General features: G+C 44.0%; 1 protein-coding gene across 2 annotated transcripts; it reads left to right on the top strand.

The window, feature by feature from the left end:
* The first annotated feature begins 54 nt into the window (after positions 1–54).
* SS18L2 (SS18 like 2) lies at positions 55–8,163 on the top strand. 2 transcript variants are annotated; one of them, XM_088832000.1, is made up of 4 exons: positions 55–208; positions 4,130–4,348; positions 4,547–4,614; positions 7,615–8,163. In XM_088832000.1, exons 2-4 carry the CDS (start codon positions 4,280–4,282, stop codon positions 7,700–7,702), a joined length of 225 nt encoding a protein of 74 aa, XP_088688126.1. In that variant the 5' UTR covers positions 55–208; positions 4,130–4,279; the 3' UTR covers positions 7,703–8,163. The 2 variants fall into 2 exon arrangements, with proteins under 2 accessions (XP_088688126.1, XP_055270511.1); XM_055414536.2 differs by having other exon boundaries at positions 4,547–4,623.
* The last annotated feature ends 3,873 nt before the right edge of the window (positions 8,164–12,036 follow it).

Raw genomic sequence — 12,036 nt, 5'->3', positions numbered from 1 at the left:
CCTGCCCCCGCTTATTCGCTGGTGCCGAGCAACACCCACACCCAAACCGACCAATCCTGGCGCGCCTCCACTGCCGGGTCCCGGAGGAGTCTTAAATGAAGTACTTCTTAAAGGGCTTCGACCCAAACGTAGATTGTGCATGGCTGGGGCGCGCCTTCCAACTTTCCTCGCGTCTCCCGGTTCTCACCCGCGTGGGCCTGAGGTCCAGGTATGTAATTCCCACGTCCGGAGGTGCGAAGAGGCTTCGCAGTTTAAGCCTAGTTTCTGCCGGGGTAGCGAAAGGTTCTGATGTGTGTAAGTAGGGAGGTTCCGCGTGACGGTGCGACACGCCCGGGTCGTGGGTTCAGCTATCTGCTGGGCGAGAGGCCCAAGATAGGCAAACCAAAGATCACAGCCTGCTGCCAGCCTGGATGAGGTGCCAAAGTCCGGCACTAAGGGACACACTCCAATCTGGGGGGCGGACGTACCCACAGACTGGTGATCAGCTGAAGGGAGATGCGGAACGACTGTTCATCCATTTATTCATCTAACAAATTGTAAGCACCTGCTGCGAACCAGACACTATGCCAGGCACTGCGGACAAAACGAGTAACTCCTGACACTAAAACCTGCATTAAGAGAGAAGAGTGACAGCACCCATACTGCAGTATACAACACATCTTTAAGTACAAACTGAGCTATGTACTCTTTGGAGAGGAGCACGGGTTTTGAAAGGATTTACTGGAGCTTCTGGCCTGGATTTGGTAGTTCAGGGAGGCTTCCTTGACACTGGATGAGTAGTAGCTAACTAGGCAAAGAGAGGAAGAGTGCTTCAGACAGATGTATAAAGAACTCTGTGTGGACTATAGCAGGGCTCCATGAAAGATGAAAGACAACCCTGGGTTGGGGAGTGGTGAAGGGAGGTGGGTGGGGAGTTGTTTAATAGGCACAGGCTTTCACTTGGGGAAAATGAAAAAGTTCTGGAAATGGATAGTGGTGATGTTTGCACAACAATGTAATGTACTATATATCACAGAACTGTACATTTAAAAATGGTGAAAATGGCAAGTTTTATGTTATGGACATTTTGCCACCAAAAAGGAAAAAAAAACCTCAGAGTTTAGAGAGTAAAGAAGTAGAGTGAAAGCCACTAGAGAATAGAAGAGGTAAGATCATGTAAGATATTGGACAGGTGAAAACTGATTGGATTTATATTTTGTAAAAACCACTTTAGCTGCTGACATTAAAATCAAAATGGAGAAGGCTCTTGGAAACTGTGGTAGGGCCAGTTGGGAAGTCAATGCAGTTGTCTGGACAAGAGAAGATGAATCTAGAGTTTAGGCTGGAACAGTGTGAAGCAGAAAAGAACTGGGCAGTCTGCAGAGAAATGTAGAAGCAAAATCAATAGGACTTGGTGATGAATTGGATGTGAAAGGGTGACAAAGTAGCTTCAAGGATAATGCCATTTTCCACAAGTGATGCTTTGTGAAGTTTACATTGCCAGCCCTTGGCCCTGATTTCCAACCAAATAGCCAGCCACAAACTTCAATATCTCCATTAGAGGTTCACCTCAAACTGCACACATCCAGAGCTAATTTATCACTTATCCTTAGCCCTCTGTGAAATGGGATAAAACTTCCTCCACAGGATGAATAAAGGAATTGTGGGAAGAGACCCCAGCAAATCAAATAAGCCTGCTCTGAATCAGGGCCACCTCTCATGGAAATGAAGCTCTAGAAGGCAGAATTGCCCTGATACCCTTTCTGAGGAGTAAAACTTTCCAAGATCTGCATCCTCAATGAAGTGGTTGCTTCTCACTCTGTGCTACAGAGAAAATCAACCTTGTTCCCATTTTCATCATGGATGGACTAGACAAAAGAGAAGATAACAAGAGTCTTCGTGGTTTTGTTTCAGCGTTTTAGTGGTTGCCAGTGACCCAGACGATCACAATGGTGTGATCAGTCACCTAGAGTGAGACCTCCTGGAATGTGAAGTCAAGTGGCCATCAGGAAGCATCACTATGAACAAAGCTAGTGGAGGTGATGGAATTCCAGTTGAGCTATTTCAAATCCTAAAAGATGATGCTGTGAAAGTGCTGCATTCAATACGCCAGCAAATTTGGAACACTCAGCAGTGGCCACAGGACTGGAAAAGGTCAGTTTTCATTCCAATCCCAAAGAAAGGCAATGCCAAAGAATGCTCAAACTACCACACAATTGCACTCATCTCACACGATAGTAAAGTAATGCTCAAAAGTCTCCAGCCAGGTTTCAACAGACTGTGAACTGTGAAATTCCAGATGTTCAAGCTGGTTTTAGAAAAGGCAGAGGAACCAGAGATCAAATTGCCAACATCTGCTGGATCATCGAAAAAGCAAGAGAGTTCCAGAAAAACATCTATTTCTGCTTTATTGACTATGCCAAAGCCTTTGACTGCGTGGATCACAATAAACTGTTGAAAATTCTGAAAGAAATGGGAATACCAGACCACCTGACATGCCTCTTGAGAAACCTGTATGCAGGTCAGGAAGCAACAGTTAGAACTGGACATGGAACAACAGACTGGTTCCAAATAGGAAAAGGAGTATGTCAAGGCTGTATATTGTCACCCTGCTTATTTAACTTATATGCAGAGTACATCATAAGAAACGCTGGGCTGGAGGAAGCACAAGCTGGAATCAAGATTGCCGGGAGAAATATCAATAACCTCAGATATGCAGATGACACCACCCTTATGGCAGAAAGTGAAGAAGAACTAAAGAACCTCTTGATGAAAGTGAAAGAGGAGTGAAAAAGTTGGCTTAAAGCTCAACATTCAGAAAACTAAGATCATGGCATCCGGTCCCATCACTTCATGACAAATAGATGGGGAAACAGTGACTGGCTTTATTTTTGGGGGCTCCCAAATCACTGCAGATGATGACTGCAGCCATGAAATTAAAAGACACTTACTCCTTGGAAGGAAAGTTATGACCCACCTAGACAGCATATTAAAAAGCAGAGACGTTACTCTGCCAACAAAGGTCCATCTAGTCAAGGCTATGGTTTTTCCAGTGGTCATGTATGGATGTGAGAGTTGGACTATAAAGAAAGCTGAGTGCAGAAGAATTGACACTTTTGACCTGTGGTGTTGGAGAAGACTCTTGAGAGTCACTTGGACTGGAAAGAGATCCAACCAGTACATCCTAAAGGAAATCAGTCCTGAATATTCGTTGGAAGGACTGATGTTGAAGCTGAAACTCCAATACTTTGGCCACCTGATGCGAAGAGCTGATTCCTTTGAAAAGACCCTGATGCTGGGAAAGATTGAAGGTGGGAGGAGAAGGGGATAACAGAGGATGAGATGGTTGGATAGCATCATGGACTCAATGGGCATGAGTTTGAGTAAGCTTCCTGAGTTGGTGATGGACAAGGAGGCCTGGTGTGCTGCAGTCCATGGGGTCGCAAAGAATCGGATACGACTGAGAGACTGAACTGAACTGAACTGAACAGCGGTAAAAGTGTGGCCCAAGAGGTTGGCCCAGCTTCCTCTCTGTACGTTGCAACAAATCACCTCCACAGTGTGGTGCATAGGCAGCACTGGGAGGTGGTTAAAAGCAAGAATTCTAAAGCCAGACTGCTTCTGTTTAGATGCTGGTTTTGCCTTTAGTAGCTATGAGATCTTGGGCAAGTTACCTAATCTCTCTTTTCTCATCTGTAAAATGGAGAAAATAATAGTGCTTTTTAGGGTTGTAAATCTGATTTTTCTTTTTTTTAAAGGGCCCAAAGGAAAAAGAGGGCTATGTGCGAGTTTCTCCCCCAGCAAAAGACGACACCAGCGTTTTCCTTGGCCTTGTGGGTTTTGTCTTGAAAGGAGGCAATGCCCAAAGTTCAGGCTGCACATGAAGGCCTGTAGGCACCAGAGCGGTGTTTAAAGAGGTGTGAATGTGGACCTAGATGGGCAAGCTCCTCTCACAGACTGACAGTACCCAAAGCCTAAAAGGCGAGACGCTATCACGGATCCTGCCCCTGAGGCTAGCTTGAGCAAACGTAGAAAATCCACAAACAGCTCTAGAGCCTCAGGGGTGGAGCCGGAGGAGGACGCCAAGAATCGCTCTTATTAAAAGCGCGCCCAATCACAAAGGACGTTCCTCCTGTTCCCCGCCTTCTAGGTGGGAGGACCCAATCAACGTCGAGAATGTAGGCCCGCCTATCTTGGTCCCTGCTGCGGCCGTAGTGCGTCTGGAGCTGCAGCTCCGCTCCGGTCTAGATGAGAGGGAGTCGGCCGGGCCTGACGCAGAGTTCCACCCTGGCTTCCCGGGATGTCGGTGGCTTTCGTACCGGACTGGCTGAGAGGGAAGGCAGAAGTCAATCAGGAGACCATCCAGCGGGTAAGGACTAACACGGGCAGAGAGATCTTAGTAGAGATCCTAAATGGCTGCGGGTGCTGGAAACTTGCTGGAGTGAGCAGCTGAGACTGGTGGTGTGCGTAGGTGACTTGCTGTGAGATGAGAATGAAGTCAGCAGAAGTGCTGGGGCTGGAAAACCCGGCCTTGACGTCGCGCGGCATTGACCCTTTGATCTTTCAGCTCCTGGAGGAGAATGACCAGCTGATCCGCTGTATCGTGGAATATCAGAACAAAGGCCGAGCGAATGAGTGCGTCCAGTGAGTCCCCTCTTTATTCCCTTAATTTGTGAGTGTGAAGGGGAAGTTAGTATTGGAATCCATCAGCTGACGTGAACTAGGAGTCTTGAGTGATCACAGATAAGGCTCAGAGGAATTACTTACCTGCCCAAGATAATACGGACAGTATATTGTGAAGCCTGGAGTCAAACGTGGCTTCCTCTTCAAAACTTAAATTGTGCTGATTGCAAAGACTCCTCGAAAAGACATGCTGGCCGATGACAACAGGGATGGGGACGGTTCAGTTCAGTTCAGTCCCTCAGTCGTGTCCGATTCTTTGCGACCCCATGAACCACAGTGTGCCAGGCCTCCCTGTCCATCACCAACTCCTGTAGTCCACCCAAACTCATGTCCATTGAGTCGGTGATGCCATCCAACCATCTCGTCCTTTGTTGTCCCCTTCTCCTCTCAATCTTTCCCAACATCAGGGTCTTTTCACATGAATCAGCTCTTCGCATCAGATGGCCAAAGTATTGGAGTTTTGGCTTTAGCATCAGTCCTTCCAATGAACACCCAGGGCTGATCTCCTTTAGGATGGACTGGTTGGACCTCCTTGCAGTCCAAGGGACTCTCAAGAGTCTTCTCCAGCACCACAGTTCAAAAGTGTCAATTCTTTGGCACTCAACTTTCTTTATAGTCCAACTCTCACATCCATATATGACCACTGGAAAAACATATAGCCTTGACTAGACGGACCTTTGTTGACAAAGTAATGTCTCTGCTTTTAATATGCTTTCTAGGTGGATCATAACTTTCTTCCAAGGAGCAAGCGTCTTTTCATTTCATGGCTGCCGTCAGCATCCGCAGTGATTTTGGAGCCCCCAAAAATAGTCAGCCACTCTTTCCACTGTTTCCCCATCTATTTGCCATGATGTGACGAGACCAGATGCCATGATCTTAGTTTTCTGAGTGTTGAGCTTTAACCCAGCTTTTTCACTCTCATCTTTTATTTTCATCAAGAGGCTCTTTAGTTCTTCTTTACTTTCTCCCATAAGGATGGTGTCATCTACATATCTGAGGTTATTGATATTTCTCTGGGCAGTCTTGACTCCAGCTTGTGCTTCTTCCAGCCCAGTGTTTCTCATGATGTACTCTGCATATAAGTTAAATAAGCAGGATGACAATATACAGCCTTGACGTACTCCTTTTCCTATTTGGAACTTGTTTGTTGTTCCATGTCCAGTTCTAGCATTCAGAAAACGTCTCACAAAATGATGAGAGCAGTGGCTGTTTTCTGGTTGTGGATCCCTGGCTCGTACTTTTTTGGTAACACATACAAAGATCAATAAAAGTTCCCAGTTAAGACAGAGGTAAATTTGGCACAGTAATTTAAGGTGCTTTCTAGTCATATGCCAAGATGAGAGAAAACACTCTAAGTGTAGTTCCAGGAGTTATGCCCTGTGTATTACAGAAACAAAAAAGATTTTATTTCATTGTGACTGAAGCCATGCTTTCCCCACCGCCTAAAAAAGTAACCCTCAATCCCTCACTGAACAGCTCAGTGGAGGTATCCATCTTGGGTAAGTCTTTACATTGGACACTGGCATTTGGTGATTTGCTTTTTTACAGTTTATAGTAAACACTCTCATTTTTCTATATGGAAAACAATTATAAAACACTCTGTTTGGTGCAGTGATTCTCAAATTATGGGTAAGTTACCAAAATCTCCTCATGGACATTTCACATTGCATGATGCATGATTCCTGCCCTCTAGTCTGATTTGGGGCTCGACCCCTTGACTGAGAAATGCGATCATAGTAAGCATGTGTTTATCATGGAAGCATCTTGTCCCTTCTTTAACTTTGTTTAAGATTTTTTTTTGGCCTTGTGCCACATGGGATCTTAGTTCCCTGTGTGCGTGCTTAATTGCCTCAGTTGTGCTGTGTGACCCCACAGACTGTAGCCGACCAGGCTCCTCTGTCTATGGGATTCTCCAGGCAAGAATATTGGTGTGGGTTGCCATGCTCTCCTCCAAGGGATCTTCCCAACCCAGGGATTGAACCTGTGTCTCCTACATTGCAGGCGGATTCTTTTAACTGCTGAGCCACCAGGAAAACCCTTAGTTCCCTGACCAGGGATCAGACCTGTGCCCCTGCAGTGGAAGTATGAAGTCCTAACCCTGGACCTCCAGGGAATTCCCTGTTCAAGATTTTTTATAAGTAATACTGACTACCAGGCACTACTTCAGCTACTGGGGAATCAGTACCAAAACAGATACCAGCTATGCTTTCATGGAGCTTACATTCTAGACTGTAGAATCATATAATTAGGCACATAATAATAAGCACTTTGAATAAGAATAAAGCACAGTAAATGGGAAGAAGTGCTAGTTTATACAGGTTATCTTTGATGTGACATTTGGGTAGACACTTTAGGTGAAGGAGGCAGCTATGCAGATGTGTGAATCAAAGTAAGCATCAGGTGAAGTCCCCCAGGCTAGACCTTGCTGGATATCTTCAAGTCTCTGCAAGGAGGCCACTCTGGCCAGAACTCAGTGAGTAAAGGGAAAATGACAGATGAGATCATGTAGGTCCTTATACGCCACAAGAAGAGCTGAGCTTTACTCATAATGCAATGGGGACCTTTGAAAAGTTTTGAACAGAGGTATTACATGATCTTAGAGTGACTGGACTGAACTGAACTGAACTGAACCTAAACTGTAAAATCACTTAGGCTGCTATGAGTATGATTACAGTAGGGGTACAAAGGTAGAACAGGGAGACAGGTTAGGAGAGTGGTCCAGTACAGTAGTCCAAGCAAGAAATGATAGTGGCTTGGCCAAGAGATGTAGCTATGGGAGTGAGAAGTGAGAACAGGTAAGATTCTGGATGTATTTTCCTCTGATATGTTAAATAGACACGTTGACAAAACTGAGTGATCTAGTCAGTAGATGAGCCTTCACTAGATAAATTCTTTTCCAGTTTTTGTTCAATAAAAACGCACCTCTAATTTTTATCTGTTTTTCACCCATAGGTACCAGCATGTGTTACACAGAAATCTCATTTATTTGGCTACTATCGCAGATGCCAACCCAACCAGTGCTTCAAAACCAATGGAATAGTCTTCCAGTTGGCTGTTGTGAGGAGTAATTGAATGTGATCTATTTCCTATGAAACGGATTTTTGCCAACTCAGCTGCTTAGAATGTGAATGGAACCTCTGTGGCTCTTTTAAAAATGTGAAAATGTGAAGAAAGCTACTAACTTAACCATATTCTCTAAATATTTAATAATTAAGTGGATTCCCTCAATTAAGTTGACTCCAAGTGTCCTCCATCCTGAAATAAGTGTGTTTGGATAACAGAGATACAATGGGCATCTTCAAGTCAACCTTTTTAGTTTCAACCTGAAGAGGAAACTGAGCAAGTATTGGGCGATCAGCAGGAATTGGTGAGACTTTCCACCGAGACACAGCCAAATGGACGTGTAACTGTTTCTCCCTCCTACCAGTTTGTGCTTGTGGACCTCTGACTGCTCTTTTCATGTTGCTTTGAAATAAAGCTTGCCTTTCCACAGAAGCCTGATATTAAGGTATAGAAATTTTCATGTAATGTCTTCCACTTGGCTTTTGAGGAAAAGTGTAAGGAGTTAAAAATACATGTTAACACCACCACTGTCATTGCTAACAAAATTAATAGTAATTCTTAAGTATCATCTAACATCATCTACTAATAGAAGATGTGATACTGAAGGAAGAGTATCTTTTTCTTTTCTATCCTTTTAAGGTTATTGGCTAGGCCTCTATAACAGAAGACAGATTAAGAGAAGAAAAGCATACGCATTTATTTAATATTAAGTTTTACGTGACATGGGAGCCTGCATAAGGAAACAAAGACCCAAAGAAACAGTTAAACCTGAGCACTTTTATATGAAGTTCGATGAAAAATATAAAGTTGTAGAAAAATGTGATGGGACATAAGGGTATGAGCTAAGTGTAGCAAACTGGGGGAAATTTAGCAAGGCCTTTTTGTTCAAAATCTCTGTCCCTCTGGGTGTGGGAGGGCACCTCTCATGAGAATCACATGATCTGCTTTATGGGAGAAGGTCTGAGAGTCCCTCTAGGATCTGCCATTTCTCAAATTCCTTCTTTAAAATATTCAATATGCCAAGGAGCTGTATTTTGGAGTGGCATGTCCTGAATTCTGTGATGTTCAATTTTCTTCTCTTCCCACAAAATGTGATTTTGTTGATGTGTCTGAAACAGGATCCAGACAAAATTCACTCCCTGCATTTTGTTGACATCTCTATGTCTGTAAAAATAGTTAACAATTCCCTTTTCTTTTCTTTACCATTTGTTGAAAAGACTACGTCATTTGCTCTAAACTTTTACATGTTTCTGTTGTTCCCTGTGGTGCGGTGTCATTATATGCCCCACTGTTGGCCCACTTTTCCTATGAACTAGTAGATCTAGGTGATCATTCAGACCCAGATTCTAGTATCTTTGGCAAGAATATATCATAGGAAGTGATAGGTGCTTGCTTTTCCACATCAGGAAATAACACAAAATGATTTATTATCAAGCTCCTGATAGTCTTTCACTTAAATTATGATCTACCCAGCTTTGATAGGTTACTTCATTTCAGTTCAGTTCAGTTCAGTCGCTCAGTCATGTCTGACTCTTTGCGACCCCATGAATCACAGCACGCCAGGCCTCCCAGTCTATCACCAACTCCCGGAGTTCACTCAAACTCATGTCCATCGAGTCGGTGATGCCATCCAGCCATCTCATCCTCTGTCGTCCCCGTCTCCTCCCACCCCCAATCCCTCCCACGTCAGAGTCTTTTCCAGTGAGTCAACTCGTTGCATGAGGTGGCCAAAGTATTGGAGTTTCAGTTTCAGCATCAGTCCTTCTAATGAACACCCAGGACTGATCTCCTTTAGGATGGACTGGTTGGATCTCCTTGCAGTCCAAGGGACTCTCAAGAGTCTTCTCCAGCACCACAGTTCAAAAGCATCAATTCTTTGGCGCTCAGCTTTCTTCACAGCCATACATGACCACTGGAAAAACCATAGCCTTGACTAGATGGAACTTTGTTAGCAAAGTAATGTCTCTGCTTTTTAATATGCTATCTAGGCTGGTCATAACTTTCCTTCCAAAGAGTAACTGTCTTTTCATTTCATGGCTGCAATCACCATTTGCAGTGATTTTGGAGCCCAAAATATAAAAAGTCTGACACTGTTTCCCCATCTATTTCCCATGAAGTGATGAGACCAGATGCCATGATCTTCATTTTCTGAATATTGAGCTTTAAGCCAACTTTTTCACTCTCCTCTTTCACTTTCATCAAGAGGCTTTTTAGTTTCTCTCCACTTTCTGCCATAAAGGTGGTGTCATCTGCATATCTGAGGTTATTGATATTTTTCCCGGCAATCTTGTCTCAAGCTTGTGCTTCTTCCAGCCCAGCGTTCCTCATGATGTACTCTGCATATAAGTTAAATAAGCAGGGTGACAATATAGAACCTTGACGTACTCCTTTTCCTATTTGGAACCAGTCTGTTGTTCCATGTCCAGTTCTAACTGTTGCTTCCTGACCTGCATACGGATTTTTCAAGAGGCAGGTCAGGTGGTCTGGTATTCCCATTTCTTTCAGAATTTTCCACAGTTTGTTGTGATCCACACAGTCAAAGGCTTTGGCATAGTCAATAAAGCAGAAATAGATGTTTTTCTGGAACTCTCTTGCTTTTTCAATGATCCAGCAGATGTTGGCAATTTGATCTCTGGTTCCTCTGCCTTTTCTAAAACCAGCTTGAACATCTGGAAGTTCACAGCTCATGTATTGCTGAAGCCTGGCTTGGAGAATTTTGCGCATGACTTTACTAGCATGTGAGATGCGTGCAATTTTGTGGTAGTTTGAGCATTCTTTGGCATTGCCTTTCTTTGGGATTGGAATGAAAACTGACCTTTTCCAGTCCTGTGGCCACTGCTGAATGTTCAAAATTTGCTGGCATATTGAATGCATCACTTTCTCAGCATCATCTTTTAGGATTTGAAATAGCTCAACTGGAATTCCATCACCTTCACTAGCTTTGTTTGTAGTGATGCTTCCTAATGCCCACTTGACTTCATATTCCAGGATGTCTGGCTCTAGGTCAGTGATCACACCATCATGATTATCTGAGTCATGAAGCTTTTTTTTGTATAGTTCTTCTATGTATTCTTGCCACCTTGTCTTAATATTTTCTGCTTCTGTTAGGTCCATACCATTTCTGTCCTTTATTGAGCCCATCTTTGCATGAATTGTTCCCTTCGTATGTCTGTTTTTCTTGAAGAGATCTCTAGTCTTTCCCATTCCGTTGTTTTCCTCTATTTCTTTGCACTGATCGCTGAGGAAGGCTTTCTTATCTCTCCTTGCTATTCTTTGGAACTCTGCATTCAGATGCTTATATCTTTCCTTTTCTCCTTTGCTTTTCACTTCTCTTCTTCATTGGGGATTACCTAATGGGTGTTCATTGGAAGGACTGATGCTGAAGCTGAAACTCTAATACTTTGGCCACCTCATGCGACGAGTCGACTCGCTGGAAAAGACTCTGATGCTGGGAGCAATTGGGGGCAGGAGGAGAAGGGGACGACAGAGAATGAGATGGATGGATGTCATCACCGACTCGATGGACATGAGTTTGAGTGAACTCCGGGAATTGGTGATGGACAGGGAGGCCTGGTGTGCTATGATTCATGAGGTCGCAAAGAGGCGGACACGACTGAGTGACTGAACTGAACTGAACTGAATGGTGATTTTTCTATATTATCTGCTTCTATTAATCTTTGTTCTATCAAGAACTTTTCTTCTTTGAGACTTATCTGTTAAATGGGGCAAAGAGCTTTTTGTAAGTGAACCCCTAATTAAAACCTCCTTTTGTTGGGAGTCAAGGGTTTTAACCCAGGAAGGCTGTAATATGTAAATAGTGAAGAGAGACCTCACTTTGAACCCCAAATCTGTCATAACCTCTGTAAGCTCTGTTTCCTCAGCTCTAAAATGGAGATAACAAAAGCAGTATCTGCCTCTTGAGGTCATGAGGTGGAGATTATGTTGTTGGGAGCTGGGCATGGTAAACATTCAAGTGTGCTAGCTAAAGGCTCTGGCCCTTTTCAGAGCCCCCCGCCCCGTTCTGTCCTCTGTAGGGTTCTATCCCATCATTGGTCTTCTCTGTCCTCTGCTATTCGTGCGGTTTCTGCTCGTACTCTATGCCAGGTAGGCTGCTGAAGGGCCTGATCTGATCAGCAAATATGGTAGGTGCGGTGCAATGTCTTTAGTTTTGAATTAGTTGCTAAGGATTTCCCATGAAAGCCTAGATTTCTAGCAATGCTGGATTATAGGTCCACAGTGAAAACCATCAGCTGGAGTGTGATGGCAGCTGCCCCCCATTAGACAGCTTGAACACTTAAAAATCTGTCAAGA

Source organism: Moschus berezovskii, chromosome 24 (genome assembly GCF_049115385.1).
Source record: "Moschus berezovskii isolate FMDL1 chromosome 24, NW_MosBer_1.0, whole genome shotgun sequence".
Taxonomy (NCBI): domain Eukaryota; kingdom Metazoa; phylum Chordata; class Mammalia; order Artiodactyla; family Moschidae; genus Moschus; species Moschus berezovskii.
Note: the sequence above shows the minus strand (reverse complement) of the source record. Positions and strands in the feature narration are given on the sequence as shown.

Excerpts from the sequence above, each read along its gene's own strand:
- SS18L2 (XM_055414536.2), top strand. The coding sequence starts at position 4,280 with ATGTCGGTGGCTTTCGTACCGGACTGGCTGAGAGGGAAGGCAGAAGTC. Across the intron at positions 4,349-4,546 it reads ATCAGGAGACCATCCAGCGG|CTCCTGGAGGAGAATGACCA; the intron begins GTAAGGACTAAC and ends TTGATCTTTCAG. Across the intron at positions 4,624-7,614 it reads CGAGCGAATGAGTGCGTCCA|GTACCAGCATGTGTTACACA; the intron begins GTGAGTCCCCTC and ends TTTCACCCATAG.